Source organism: Theropithecus gelada, chromosome 13, assembly GCF_003255815.1.
Source record: "Theropithecus gelada isolate Dixy chromosome 13, Tgel_1.0, whole genome shotgun sequence".
NCBI lineage: Eukaryota > Metazoa > Chordata > Mammalia > Primates > Cercopithecidae > Theropithecus > Theropithecus gelada.
The window spans coordinates 20,358,499-20,373,834 of record NC_037681.1 but is presented as its reverse complement, the minus strand read 5'-3'; the positions used below and the strand labels follow the sequence as shown (position 1 = coordinate 20,373,834).

The 15,336-nt window shown below is 57.5% G+C and overlaps 1 protein-coding gene across 2 annotated transcripts in view; it reads left to right on the top strand.

The window, feature by feature from the left end:
- The first annotated feature begins 6,492 nt into the window (after positions 1 to 6,492).
- KCNIP3 (potassium voltage-gated channel interacting protein 3) overlaps positions 6,493 to 15,336 on the top strand; it is a 96,736-nt gene continuing 87,892 nt past the window's right edge. The window contains exon 1 of one of the 2 annotated variants that reach the window (XM_025353821.1): positions 6,493 to 6,622. In XM_025353821.1, the coding sequence (XP_025209606.1) occupies positions 6,608 to 6,622 (15 nt within the window). In that variant the 5' untranslated portion in view covers positions 6,493 to 6,607. The remainder of the gene's footprint in view (positions 6,623 to 15,336) is intronic. The other variant, XM_025353823.1, reaches the window with a different exon arrangement.

Sequence of the window (15,336 nt, the reverse complement as noted above, 5' to 3'; positions counted from 1 at the left end):
GTGTACAGGGAAGAGGGAGACAGGCCTCTGTTCAAAGGCAGAAAGTCCTTTCAGATTGTGGTGGGCTGGGTTTCAGGGAGTGTCCGTGTTGTTTGTTTTTGTTTGTTTGTTTTGAGACAGGGTCTCGCTCTGTCACCCAGGCTGGAGTGCAGGGGTGCAATCTTGGCTCACTGCAACCTCCACCTCCTGGGCTTAAGCGATTCTCATGCCTCAGCCTCCCAAATAGCTGGGACTACAGGTGCGTGCCACTGTGCCTGGCTAATTTTTGTATTTTTTGTAGAGACGGGGTTTTGCCATGTTGCCCAGGCTGGAAGTGTCTATGATTGACTGCATCTTATAAACCAGCCACAAGTTTTCTACTAGAAATTAGAATGGTGCATACACAATGTATTGTTATCACTGTCAGAAGAGCGTCCTTGAATGTAGTGTGACTGCCTCTTTTTTGCCTTTCCTAGAGGGTTTTTCTTTTTTTTTTTTTTTTTTTTTTGCTTGTTACTCATCTGTTGACCTACCTGGGGGAAGTAGTACCCTTGCATTTAAAAAATAAAATTGATGGGATTACAAATGGAATAGAAGCCATTTTTAAAATATTTTCGGGTTTCTTTCAAAATTACCTATTTTATCTTTTATCTATTTGAACATATTAAGCATAGTTATTTTAAAGTTCAGTTAGCCCCTTATATGGAGCCTCCATTAGTCTGTTTCTAGTGCCTGTTGTTTCTCTTGTTTTTTGTTAGTTTTGTCCTGTCTCCTCCCATACTTGGCAATTTTTTTTATTGAGTACAAGTAATTTCAGGTCTGGGATAGAGTTATCTTCCTCTGTGAGGATTATGTTTACATCTGGCAGGTGGCCGGGGATGCAGTGAGCCAGATCTCTTTCATCTACTTGTAGGGAATGAGATGATTTGAGTTACTTTAAGGGCTGGTCTACTTCTGATTCATTCGTATTCATCGGGTGAAGCCCGCTGGGGCTCCAACCCGAAGCGTAAGACATTTACCAGGTAGCCTTCCTGTGAGGGCTTCACAGTATCTTCTAGAATCCGCAGACCCCCTACAGAAAACGTAGTCCCAGATGCCGTGCATGTGTCTCTGAGTTGCCTCCTTTTCCTAGATCTTGGCCTTGTAATTCTTCACTGCTTTGTTTCCTTCCCAATACTCTAAATTAGACTTAAATATATATATGTACATATATTTATTAAATAAATAAATAAATATAACTTTAAAAGCTGTTCAAAATGCCCGCCACCCCCCCCCCCCCCAACACACACACAAATTTTGAGCAGCTTTTTAAGTTGTCCTGAACTGGAAATTTCGTCCAAATTACCCAGCCCACAGTTATTAGAAGTAGTCCTAAAAAATTGACTTTGATGTTCCCCTTGTAAACTGGGAAAAAACTGCCACTGTTTGAGTTTCGTGTCCAGAAACTGGGGCCCAGCTAATGGAACACTGTCTTTTGCAAAGGAGTTTTGTTTCTAGAGCGCCACGGTAATACCGGTCACCCGGGGATGGGGTGGCACTCGGCAGTTGGCAGAGAGACAGAAATAGCCACAGAGAAAGATAAATTACCTATTTCTCTGGCTTTTAAAATTCTGGAATCCTGAAATGCTAGTGCTACTTTATATGCGAAACAAAGCCCCTCTGAGGTCACAGTCTATTTCTTCCGTCCCTTGACAGTCTCTGAGGGAGCAAATTCTCATCTGGTTGAGCAGAGGAAGCTCCAGGAAGTTCCATGGCTGGTTCAGGGTCTCAGAAGTTGAAGCCCAGCCAGGCTTTGGAAGCCGGTCCCCGGGTCCTGGTGGCCCTGGAGGTTTCTTCCTGGAGGCAATGCCAGTCCCCATTCCCTGTGCGCATGCGGGAGCGAGGCCCTATCTCCAAGGCGACTTGAACCAAGTGTCCTTGCTGTCCCTGTGGCAGGGATGACAGACTGGGGGTGCTACGCGTTCTTCCAGACCCTCCAACCTGGCCCCCCAGCAGAAGGCCTCATGATAGATTCTGCCTAAGAAATGCCAGATGGGTCAGGGTGTCTGAGGTCCCAGGTGGCTGCTCAGGGCGGCTCCAGCTGGCTCGAGGTGTATAAAGGGAGAGCCACGTGGCCGGGGCAAGAGCCTGATCAACTACCTGAAGGGACAAACACTGTGAGTTAATATTTATTTACTGAGTTCTGAGCATAGGTCAGGAAGCACTTTCCATGAATTAACTGGGAGGCAGGTGTTGTTATTTACCTGCCTGACAGTTGAGAAAGCTCAGGCAGAGACTGGATGTGGGCGGAGTAGAAAGAGCAGCACTCCTCCCAATGAATCAGCGGAGAACAGTGCCACTCAGGCCACATCTGAGTCTTCTGGAATCAGCCCGAGGCCCCGCTCTGGGCGAATGTGGACAGCGTCCCCCTTCCCTACTCTCCCCGAGCCAGAGCCGTCCATCGCTTCTAGCCTGAGTGCCAGGAACTGAACCAGGAGGCTGGTGGCCAACCTGGTGCACACAGCACCTGCCAGAATAAAGTTTCTTCTCCGTGGCCCCAGCCCTTCCTAGCACATGCTGGGTGTGCCCGTCCTTGGGTGGTCCGCACTCATCCGTCTTACAAATGCTGACCGAGAACTGCAGCTTGGGTGAGGAGGGAGGGAGGGGGTGAGTAGACGATGGGGCCCCATCTGAGCCCTTGACTTCTGCCCATGAGTGAAGCAGAATTTAGGGAAGAGGTGGCTGAGCCCCTACGCACACTGAGGGCTGGAGTGGGAGCCAAGGAGTCAGGCACTGAGGTTAGAGGAGGGAGGTTTCAGGGAGGTGAGCTGAGTCCGAGGCGTGTGGTCAGCCGCCCTTTCTTCACTTCAAGCTGCAAGGAAAGGGGCTTTAAAGAAAGCCGCCAGAGAGCTTCACGGTGTCCCCTGAAGTCTGAGAAATCCCTTGGACTGATGCCGCACCCACTGCAAAGTCCCTAGGGCAGTCAGGCTGGCTGCCTTGAAGGCGAAGCTAAGGAGAGGGCTGGCGGCCCAGGTGCAGGCCTCCTGTGACAGTCGGCATGGAGTCTCCTAGGTCCAGTCGAAGGAGGCCGCCCAGAGAGTGAACCGACCTCAGCCCAAGAGGAGGCAGAGCTGCCATTAGGTACTGGGGGCTTGTGGGTTCCCTGAGGCCCGTGTGAAACACTCTAGTTGGGGGACCATGAGGCCAGGCTCTGAGGACCCTTGGAGGAGCCCTCAGAGAAAGAGCGACAGCTCTCAACCTCTGCAAACCCAGAGCACAGCTCAGCTGGAGGCTGCCGTGCCCACCGCCCGCCCCAGGCCGCCACCCCCAGGCCCAAGCTGGGTGGGGAGCAGGAGAGTTGACGATGACATGGGCCTGGATGGGGGCTGAGCCTGTGTTGTGAGATGTGAAGTGATGAGGACCATTTGTATTTTCCTACCAAGATGCCCCCAGCCGGCCAGGCTTCTCTGTCTCTCTCTCCCCCGCCTTGTACCCCTCAGCCAGGGCCCAACAGAAAATAGGGCCTAAGGTAAAGAGCCCTGGGCTGGGGGCTCCACAGCTGGGTTTGGGGGCCTGGGGAGGAGGGGCTTGAATTTGGGCCTGGAATGCGGGATCACGAGCAACAATGGAGGAAGGTGCAGAAGCCCCCAAGGTCTGTGGGCGCTGTGAGCCGTGAGCCGTGAGCCGTGAGCCGTGAGCCGTGAGCCGCTCGCCTGGGGAGGACAAGAGTGAGGGCCCTGGTCAGCTGAAACAGCCCACGACGGCCTCCTGAAACACTGTGACGAGAGGAAACGCGACCTTCATCCGGGCTTGAAATCATCCCTTCCTTTCTCACCTCCAAACTTCCCCCAGCCTCGGTTTCTCCCCACAGCCCCTGTGTGAGGAAGCCACAGCGGGAAACAGGGTGAAGCGTTCCCAGCGGACAAGACGAGGTCCTCTCGCGCCTCCTTAACCTCCTGTGGGTCTGACACACCACAGAGAACCCTGGGAATTGCCAAGGCTGTCTCTGGGAAGCCTGCAGATGCCCGTGTGCCCACACCAGGGCCGCCTCTGAGCCTACGTGGGAGTCCCAGACCCCTTTCTCCTCCCCTTGTCATTCCTGTGTTCCCCACAGGCCCAGGGGAGGGACCCAGCTGGGAGTGCCTGGGGCCCTGGACAGGCCACTGAGGAAGCGGGGTGTGGTGGCAGGGGGCACACACGCTCCACCTCTGCATTTTACGAGGGGTGCCCACCTGGGTATTAGCTGCAGTGGGACGTTCGCAAGGCCCGAGCAACTGGTGGGCCCAGCAGGGCAGGGCAGTCGTCCCAGGCCTGTGGTGTCGTACCTGTGAACGCCAAGGACAGCGCATCTGAGTGTGGGATGTCGGTGAGGGTGCCAAGCAGGGGTGAGCGACTCTCGGGGGTGCTGCTGTGATGAGTGGGCTCTTCTGCTCCTGACTCCTCCGGCCAGGCCATCGGGAAGACCAGCCCATCATGGCAGTGCGGTCACCAGTTTTCCAAGCTGCTGTGTAAGCTGTGGGCACAGAGCCACCAGCGGGATCTCAGCACCCGTGGTGCTCACTCCGGGAAGAAGGCGACAGGCTTTGGGCCCTGGCTTTACCACTCCCTAGCCTGTGACTTGGGCAAGTAATTTAGCTTTTCCAGGTCTCACTGTTATCATCTGTAGAGTGAGATAATGACACTTTTCTCCCAAGGCCACCATGAGGACTCAAGATGCTCGATGAGTCCCTGCTTGCGGAGGCTTGCTCAGAGTCAGAAGGGCAGGACTGTCCCAGGCGCTGAAGGGAGGATGGGGCTGGGCACGGTGGCTCACGCCTGGAGCTCCAGCACTTTGAGAGGCAGAGGCAGGTGGATAATTTGAACCCAAGACTTTGAGACCAGCCTGGGCACCATAGTGAGACGCCATCTCTACAAAAAAGTATAAAAATCAGCCGTGCATGGTGGCATGTGCCTTGTAGTCCCAGCTGCTTGGGAGACTGAAATAGGAGGAGTGCTTGAGCCTGGCAGGTCAAGGCTGCAGTGAGCCATGATCACACCACTGCACTCCAGCCTGGGTGACAGAGTGAGACCCTGTCTCAAAAAAAAAAGCAGATGAGCTCCCAGGATGCTGGCCCTGAGCTGACAGCCATGAAGGGGCCTCCCTCCCTCCCCCACTTCCCAGGGTGCAGTGTGGGTGGGGTGCGGGGGAGCTGGGGAGTCCTCCAGGCTCTGCTGAGCCCCTTCCCCAGTGTGAAGTCCAACCTGTCCTGAAGTCGCACAGGGCCAGACACCTGGGCTGCCGCCTGCCCACTGGAAACCTCCTCCTTGCCTCGGTGGGTTGACAGCTCCGGGCTATTTTCTTCCCCTGAGGATCTGAAAGTTGGAGCTAATTGGTTGGCTCAAAAAAAAAAAAAAGAAGAAAAAAAAGAAAAAGGGCATGCAAGCACAATTGTGCAGGCTGCGAAGGAGGGAGGCATCCCAGGGCTTCGTCTCCATGGGAACTGCTGGCACAGGCTGGCTCCTCTGGGCTCCAAAAAGGGAAACTTGGCAAAGATTTCGGGCACCTGGCTCCTGAGTGGTTTCTTGGGGGCCAACCAAACGCCCAGGAGCTGCCCGGCCGAGGGACGGGACAGAGCCCCCTCTCTCAGGGATGCCTGGGAGCCCTCGCCCCCATCCCCCACCTCACACCCCAGGAGATCCCATCAGGTCCTCGGCTGCCCTGGACGCGTCCCGACTTGGGAGCTGGGAGGGGCCCAGCACAGCTGGAGAGCATGAGCAGCTCATGCACTGGGGAGACACCCACACTTCGAGGCCCTAGGATGGGTGAATGGGAGGTAGTCAATGAGGGACAGATGAAAGAGGTGGAAGGACCCTGAGTCTCATCCTGAGGATGTGACCCTGGTGGCTGTCACTGTTTCTGGGTTGTGAGCCCCAGACCAGCACCTCAGGCCAGGACCTCAGGCCAGGACCCTGAGAGAGGACGCTTCGGATGCTGGGAGCAGTGGCTCCCTGCTCTCCTGGGGCCCCTTGGGCTGAGATCATCATAAGGGTGACACCGTCCTGTGTCTGTAGAGTGGCAGGCAGGACGGGGGCAGTGGGAGTGTCCTGACTTGCTCTGGAAAATGCCTCCAGAAATGATCCATTCCTTTTCCACTTCCACGGTCCCTCCTGGGCACTCTGGGTTCAGCTGCTGCTCCCCCAACTTCTTGGGGCAGAAACTCCTGCCCTGAGCACCCCTCTCCCCAGCCCCAGTTCCCCACACCCCCTACCCCCATTCTTCCTTGGTGACCAGGAAAGGCGAGGAGCAGAGAAAGAGGCAGACGGCAGAGGAGGCCCAGAGAGATGCTGGTGACAGGGTAGGGGAGAGGCCAGGAGAGCCAGACAGAGGCTCTCGACAGGCTCTGAGAGGCCGGATTAGGGGCCATGGAGAGAGAGAGAGAGAGAGAAAGAGAGAGAGAGAGAGAGGGAGGGAGGGAGGGAGGAGGCAGAGGGGTGGAGCGATAAAAGCCGGCAGGGAGGAAGGGGTGGGCAGGGGGAGGGCGAGAAGCCGCCGTTGACAATTACGTCTGGGTCCAAGCAAACATGAGGCAGCTGCCAGCCGGCCTGGGCAGTCCTGTCTGCCTCGGCTGTGAAGTGGGGAGACTGGCAACAGTTCCCTTCAGCACGCAGGATGCAGCCGGCTAAGGTAGGCGCTGGGAGAATGGAGTCTTGCTCTAGAGGGGGGTTGTGGGGAGGAATGGGGGATTCTGGGGGTTGCCCTGGACCAGGAAGCATTTTTCTTTGACCCCTGTCCCCTCTTGTTCCGCTTTCCTTTGGGGAAAGTGAGCTTTAGGGTGTCGTGGCTGGCGTTGGGGTGTCCTGGCTGGGAGGCTGAACTCCTGGGGCTGCCTTGGGATGGGAGAGGTTTTAAGTGTTTGCGGAAGAGAAGCTGGACAGAGGAGGAGCTTGGGGTCAGCCCACGACTCGTCCTGCTCAGTTAGGCCCCTGGGCCAGGTGCCAGCGTGGCTGACACTGAGCCCGGGCCCCACAGCCTTCAGGGTTGGGGGAGGGGTGAGCCTGGGAGGGAGTCACTTGAGCTTGGAAGTTGGTCAGTGGACGCATCTTCTAATCAAGCAATTGAGTAATGAATGAGCGCTCACTTCGTTTCAAAGGGCTCGGAGCCCCTGAAAAGGACAGCCCCCATCCATTCCCTCTCAGTGGGGCTGTGGGGAGGTCAGAGAGAGAACACGAGGAAAATGCCTGGCACAGAGTTCGGGAAACAGTCTAGCAGGGACTGGTGGGGAGCAGGGCAGGGTGAAGAATTAAAGAAGGAACGAGGGAAGGAGAAATAAGCTGCCTTCCAGCCTCTAGGTGACTCTCGGAAGGTCTGGCCTGCTGCCCTGTGAGCTGCCCACACATTCAGGATCGTTCAGGACCAGGTCTGGCTGCTCATAATGGAACGCCCCAAGTAACAGTGGCTGGAACAAGGTTAGCGGGGTCTCTCTCTCATGCAGAAGTCCAGAGGGGCCGTGGAGGGCTGGCTTGGAGGCCGCCTGGTCAGCAGCGTCTCAGGCCTGCTCTGCATCACTGCTGAGGTTACCTTAAGGTGCAACGTGGCTGCTGGAGCTCCAGCCAGCACACATGGGCTGATACTGACATATGGGCAGGAAGGAGAAAGAAAGAAAGGGCAGAAGGACCCAGAGAGAATCAGGGTCTTGAGTGTAGGAAAGAAGGGATATGGGGTTGGCACCTCAGTGTCTCTGGCCTGAAGAGATGGCTTCCTGCCTCTTTCACCTGTGAGGACAAGCATCCAAGCATGGGTGGGTGGCTTGGACCACACTGCCCCCAAACTGCAGGCCGCCCTAGATCTGTCTGCTGCATCTTCCAGGGTGCCAAGAGGATCCACTGAGGTGGTGGCATGAAGCCCTTTGAGCATGGCAACACTGCCCATGGAAAGTGTGCCTTCTCTCCTGTCACCCCGGCACGGGGGTACACAGTGCAACTGTGCCCACGGGCAGAGATGCATTGCGTGACCCTGCATGACCTCAGAGATGGGAATTTCCACAGCCAGGCTGCATACAGATGTGCACACAGCCAGCTCTGGCCACCAGCAGAGGACAGTCCTCCCCTCCCTTGCCTTTCCTCTGCTGGTCTTAACTGCCAAAGGTCACTCTGGGAGCTTGGCCACTCCTGCCCCTGCCAGACTGGCAGAGTGGGTGGCCTGAGTCCTGCACTTACCTCTGGTTCTTCCCTTGGCCACTGTGGCCCTACACTGCCCTCCACCCTCCCACAACTGGCTCCTGGGCCCCAGTGAATCTCGCCGTCCTTGTGTCTGCTGGCGGCTTTCCTGTGACTGGCCTGGCCAGGGAGGGGAGTGAGACCCACAGCTTCTGCTGCTGGGCCCAGCAGAGACAGTCGTCCCAGGAGAAGCCAGCACTAGGTCTCTCATGAAGATCAATGGGAGATGGTGAAAAATAACGCTCGTCTCTTGTGGCAGCAGGGACTGTAATCAGAGCTCAGGCTGGGACGTGTTCTGACTCCTCAGGGTCATGGTCAGTGGCTGCCCCCAAGTGACGCCCCATGACTGCCCGGCCCCCCAGCCTTCTCCCCACACTCCCCAGCCGTTCACGAATCCTCACCTGGAGGGAGGCGGGGGGCACTGCCACTCCCATTCTAGACGCCGAGGCTCAGAGAAAGGGAACAGCTCCACGACTCCATGAGCTTGATCCCACGAGCTCTTAGGAGAAAGGATTGAAGGACCCGCAGGCTCTGCGGCAGGGGCGCGGTCGCGGTGTTGGGGCTGTGGTGTCTTCACAGCCAGCATGTGCACCAGGAACCCCTTTTGCCTGGCTTCTAGCCTTGTTGCAGGGCACTGTGCCAGATGGGCCCTAATTTGCTCCCACATTTCAAAAGACCCCAGGCTGCGCTCGGAAGAAAGGGGCTCGCCTCAGCTCTCCAGGAGAGCCCAGGAGAAGGGCAGGGCTGAGGGCCAGGAGCCTTAGGGTGCCAGCGCCCATCCGGGCCATTGTCTCCCGCATTATCTCCCTGGACTCTCGTGCAGCCCACAAGGCAGCTGTTGGTCTCATCCCCACTTCACAGATGGGGAAACAGAGGCCTGCCCCAGACTGCGGGCTACAAAGAGCTGTGGCTGAGATTTGAATCCTGCTCTGTCTTACTCCAGAGCGCAGCAGGTCCCTAGGGCTTGGGCGTTGTGGAAGAAGACGCAGGAGGAGAAGGGCATGCTTTTAACCGGATGCCAGAGGAGGGGCCCATCCCAGCCATGCGCCTGACTCCCTGGGCCGGTGGTCTGTTGTGCCCTCTGAGCCCTCTAGTGAGTGACACAAGCCGGACTCCACCTGGACACATCCCCTGCAGGAGCCACACGACCTGGAACTAGTTGCCTCCCATTTTTGGGCTGTGGATCCAGAGCTAGGAAGGACAGGGCCCCGGCATTCTAAATTCAGGCTGCCTCGTCTTATCAAGACCTTCTGCGGGAGGCAGAGAACGGCTTTGCTGACGTAGCAGAGGGGGCTTAGAGCCCACCGGCCCTCCCCAACACAGCCCTGGGCGTCCCAGCGACTTCCAGGAGCAGCCAGTGTGGCCAGCCCTGGGCGTCCCAGCGACTTCCAGGAGCAGCCAGTGTGGCCAGCCCTGGGCGTCCCAGCGACTTCCAGGAGCAGCCAGCGTGGCTTCTGCGGGGAAGAAGGCACTGTCAGTTCCCAGGGTGAAACAGAAGAGGGGAGAGAAGTGAGCACGTCTTCCCGACCTAGTGCCCAGACCTGGGGCAGGCAGGAGCCTGAGAGTTGGGGGAGGGCACAGAGTGGGGCGAGCCCCGTGCTGCTCCCTGCCCAGGGCTCCCGGCCCCAGCTGACTGGTGTTGCCCTTGAGCAGGTGCATCTGTCACCTGTGATCAGCTGATGCCCTAGAAGGCCACAGAGCAGCCCTGTGGCAGGGAGAGAAGCAAGGGGACCCGCAGAGTTGGAGAAGGAGCAGCTGAGACGGGAGGGCAGCTGGGGGTGGTACGTCCCACACTAGAGTGGGCCCAGCTTCCCCCTCCGATCTGCTACCTCACCTCTCTGCCCAGCATGCCCTCTCCATCAGTCTGGCTGGGCCTGGGCCAGGCTCAGCCAGGAAAAGCAGCTGGTGGTCTTTTCTGACCTCACCTCCCAGCCTGCCCAACGCCCCTGGCCCTCCCCAACCTTCAGCACGTGGACAGTGGGCAGGTGCCGGGGTAGGCAAGGGGCAAGTCTCCTGCATCCCAGTCCCCTCCTGCCGGTGCCACATGCCCCTGTGCCCAGCTCTGTCGTGGGATCCTCTCTCAAGGTGGGCACTCTGGACAGCCCCACCTCTGCCCCACTGACTCAGGGCAGGGTCCTCCCCTCTCTGGGCCTCAGTCTTCCCATCTGGGTCTGAGAGGTGCTCACAGCGTCTGCCAGGCCCTGTGATGAGCAGTGCGGGGTGGGAGGGCACGGGCCTGCCTGACTCAAGTCGGGGCCACTGCCAGCAGTGTCCCGCATGTGCACACAAATGTCCATGGGTCTTGCACAGAGCCCAGATCCTCACCGTGCGGGACTGAAGGACCCCGGCCAGGAGACCAGCACGGCCAGGAGGTGTCATGGCTGTGCCTTGTTGGTTGTGAGCCCTGACTCTGCACCAGCAGACCTGGGCTCAGCCCTGGCCCCGTCATGCGCCAGCTGTGTGTCCTCTGACAGGTTACTGAGCTCCTCTGTGCCACTGTCTCCTCATTTTCCTGGGGGACGTATGAATATCACAGAACCCCCAGATAAATGTGATCCTTTACCAAGCGGCTTGGCCTGGCCCCTGGCATGGAGCGAGGCCTCCATATGTGAAGGGAATACCTATGCCATCCCTTCTGGCCCTTGGGGAGAGCCTGGGAAGGCCACCAAGAGGCAATGTGGCCACAAGCAACTCAAGCTCTCCCCTGGGTGAACGTGGCCTCCCCGCTGCCGGGCAGCATGGGGAGCTTGTCCTTGCCAAGGTGGCAGCCATCAGAGCCGGGGGGACAGCCCGGCTCTCCTGCTCTGGTGCTGTGAGAGGGCTGGCTGGGGCGCAGTGCTGTGTGTGCGTGTGTGTGCACATGTGCGTGTCTGCGTCTTCACAGACTCATGACGACCGCGGCTCCCCCGACAAGGCAAGCCGCCTGGCCCATGTCTGTCTGTGCCCAGCGGTGGGTGGAGAATCCAGGCTCTCCAAAGCTTCCCGATTCCATACCCGGGGGCCTGCACGACACAACGCCCACCACTGCTTCCTGCCATCTGTCCCGAGGGATGGAAATAGAGCCAGCGAAGCAAGCAGTGCCGGGTGGGCCAGTCCGCACTGCAGCAGCTGTGGACAGGGTGGGGGTGGGGAGCCCCACGTCTGAGCAGCCTGGATGTCCCCTGCTGGCCCCGGCCTCGGGGAAGCCCTCCCAGAGAGGAAGGGGGTGAGAACAGAGAGACCCCCTTCGTCTTCCAGGCAAGGCCAAGAATTTTCTATTTGGAGGGACAGACACTCTAAACAAATTCTCCAAGCGGCATTTTCAGATCTACCGAGGAGCTTTATAGGAACGGAGTAGCCCAGGCCTCTCTGCCTCAGACAATCCAGTCCCTGGGCAGGCGGATGGTGGGAGCCTCCTCGCGTGATTCTGGTGTGCGGCAGCTGAGACTGGCACGTTGGGCTTCCCTGCCAGGCATGCCAGGCTGCGGGCTCGGACAGCCAGACCCTCCCTGGGATCGGAAGGTCGAGGAATACTGACCCTCCCCCGCTGGGGGCTTTGTCACCTCGCCTTCCCCTTAACCCTGTGAGGGCATATTGTCACCCCCATTTTGCAGATGAGGAAACTGAGGCTCGGAGCTGTCAGATTCTCTGTCAGGGTCACCAAGCTGGGAAGCGAGCGTGTGGGATTCACATAACTGGTTGGCCACAGATCCCTCCCACTGTCCTTGCTGCTGGACATCACATCCACCTGCCTTCGATCTCCTACCCTGCCCCCCACTAGCCGTGCCCTCTGAGTCCACACCCAGGGGCCCTGGTGGCACATGCAAAGCCACTCACTTCTGTTTTGCATCCGTTAAGTCTGCAGACATCTGGGAGGAGTCAGCGATGTATGTGCTCCTCGAACGCCACCTCTGGGGAACGGAGCCTGGACACTTTAGCGCAGGTTTCCCAGGACCCTGCCTGGCCTCTGGCCGTGCACCCCCACTTCTCACAGGCCGCCATGTGCCCCCGCTCACCTCTGCCACGTCTGCTCTGGACGGCTCTCTGGGAGTTTCTCCGGAGCACAGTTGATAAGAACCACGGAGACTGAACTGGCAGCTCAAGGGTTTCACCTTGGCACGCCCCTGACAGTCTGACTGCATTTTTCTCAGTCCGATGGGCCTCCACAGGACAAAACTGTGCCATGCTGGGCATCGGGCAGGGAGTGGGATGCTGCCCCGTGGGCCACCTGGCCTCTCAGGGGACCTACAGCGTAGGGAGCCACGAGGCAGAAGGTCCGGTCCAGGTCCTGGAGGTTTGTTCCAAGTGCACAGCCTCTGTCTGTGGTGTGGAGACTCTGGGGTGATGGTGTGGTGTTTGCGGCAGAGACTGGACCGTGTTCTGGGGGAGAGGAAGGCATGGGGGGCAGCCCTGCCTCCTACGTCCCCCACAGTGACAGTTTTCTCAGGCACTGGGGAGCCACCGCCCCTCCCTCACTGCCCACATCTAGAGTAGGTCCTGCCTGCATAATATCCCCAGCACCCAGCCATGACCTCCGCCTGGCTCAGCCTTCCCCCACTCTCCTGGGCCTGGGCACCCATCGCCTCCCCCAGGTGGCCCCTGCCTCATCCACCCCCCAACCTGACCTGCACATTCCACCAGGCCACCCTTCTGAGGCAGCTCCGACTCCAGCTGCACTTGGGTGGCAGAGAACAGCTGCCACGGCTGTGCCCTGCCAGGAGGATGCTGCCCCAAGCCAGCTGGCTGGCAGGTCTGAGAACCGTCCAGACCGGTGCTGTCCAACAGAGACGTGATGCAAGCCACAGATGTCACTTCAAATGTGCCTGTAGGCACAGTAAAGAAAGAAGAAAAAGTTAAATTATTTTAACCATATGTTTTATTAAACCCAGTGTCAATGATTATCACTTCAACCTGCCATCGATAGAAAGCATTTTTAATGCGCTGTTTGATAGTCTAGTAAGTAAACATTTGGAGCCCGGTGTGTGTTTACATGGAGGGCACGTCTCAGTGTGGACCAGCCACGTGTCAGTCTCAGCAGCCTGTGTGGCGAGAGGCCGCCGTCACTCAGACCTGGGGGGTCGCCTGGCTGAGTCGAGCAGGCCCTCAGCCTCAGCCACAGAGAGAAACACACGCTTCCTGCCTTTACTGTTTTGCTGTATCTGTTGTGACCTGTGCTATTGTTTCTTACCATTTTTCTTTAAATTAACTCGTGCGTTGAATTTTAGTGAATCCATTTAAAAGGGAGTCTTTAAATCAGTACTGTGAGTGGGAAGCCGGGAGCAGGAGTGGAAGGCAACCACCACGTTGCCGTGAAATAAGGCGGCAGCGACAAACTCCCACCCACGGTCTGTGGCCTGTTGAGGCTCTGAGCTGAGGCCGTGCCCTCCCTTTGTAAAGGGGATGGCAGGGGGGAGCTGGAGAGTGCGATGGCCCGGAGTCTAAGTCATCTCCTGCACCTTGTAGGTGCAGCTCCCCAGGGCCGGAGACCTCAGGCCAAAGCCCCCAGGACGCAGCTGACTTGGAACAGGTTGGGTTTACCCCTGTTGAATAACAGGAAAACACGTACCCCAGGGACCCTGGCAAGCTGCGTGAGAGGGGGTGAGCTAGAACCCACTGCAGGATTTGGGGCTCGGTTGGATGCGTTGGGTAATTTTGAGGTTCTAAGGAACCTCAAAAAGTTGGTGTGACCATTAAATAAGATAACCCCTCCAAACAACTAACTCAGCACCAGCACGCAGCAGGGGCATCACCCACGCCATCCCTTTTCCATCCCTCCCTGGCTCTGCACAGGCCAGGAGGACTTAGAAGGAAGTTGAGGCCTGGTCCTGGCCTGCCTGGCTGGACAGGAGCCACAAATCTCGGCCCCCAGGTGACTGGCAGAGAATGGCCTGCCTGGCCCCCCAGCAGCCTCTACCCTTGAGGGAACCTTGTGACCTTGGAGAAGGCTGCAGGTCCCCAGCGCCAGCCTAGGGCTGTTTCTGGGACACAGCCCTGAGTGCCCACACTGCCAAGTGTGCCACCAGGGGCTCTGCCTGAACCCAGCGCCCGGATCTTCTGGCTTCACTGGTCTCTGCCACTCAACCCTGGCCATCCCCTGAAGCTGGTGGACGATGACAGTTCTGTCGCCCATTAAAATGAGGCCGGCACCGAGCAGGAGTGGGAGGGGAGAGTCCCGGGTGAATTAGGAAGAGCACAGGGGACTTTTGATCATTCGTGAATATTTATTCAGGGCCTTGTGCATGCTTGTGTTTTTAACGCCCTCTTTTTGGGTGCGTGAGAGTGTTTTTTGATGGAAATCTTTACTGAGCTCATTGTAGATTCACGTGCAGTTGTAGGAGCTCACACAGAGGGCCCATGTACCCTTTACCCGGTTTCCCCAAAGACAGCACATTGCAAAACTACAACACAATAGCACAACCGGAGTGTCCGCAATGATGCAAACCACCAGCCCTATCCGATTTCCCAGTTCACACGCGCTCATTCCCGTGTGCGTTTTCGCCACAATTTCATCACTTCTGTAGGTTCCGGCACCCAACAGCACCACCGAGATGTGAATCAGCTCCGTCCCCACAAGGTCCCTCCTGCCGCCCTGTGAGAGCCACACCCCTCCCCTCCTGCCACCTCCCCCCATCCTTAACCCCTGGCCCTCTCCTCTGTTCTCCATTTCTGACACTTGGTCGTTTTACAATGTTATATAAATAGAATCACACAGAATGTGACCTTTTGGGTTGGCTTTTTCATTCAGCGTCATTCTCTGGAGGCTCACGCAGGTGTGGTGTGCGCCAACGGTTTGTTTGTTTGACTTGTTCAGGATTCCGTGGTACGGACGCACTGCAGTTTTATAATCATTCGCCCATCGAAGGGCGTTGGGATGGCTCCAGTTTGGGGCCATGCCAAGTTAAGCTGCCATGAGCATTTGTGTACAGGTTTTCACTGGAACATAACTTTTCATTTCTCTAGGAGAAACGCCCGAGAGTACCGTGGCTGGGCTCTGTGGTAGCGCATGTCTGGTTTTTATAGGAAGCTGCCAAACTGTTTTCCAGAGTGGCTAAGGCGTTTTCCCTTTCCACCGGCAATGCAGGGGAGATTCCGTTTCTCCACATCCTCACCAGCGTTCAGTTGTCATTATCTTTGGTTCTAGCTGTTCGGACAGGCACATGGTGGTGTCTCACGGCGGTCCTCCTCTGCGTTGCCAGAATGGCT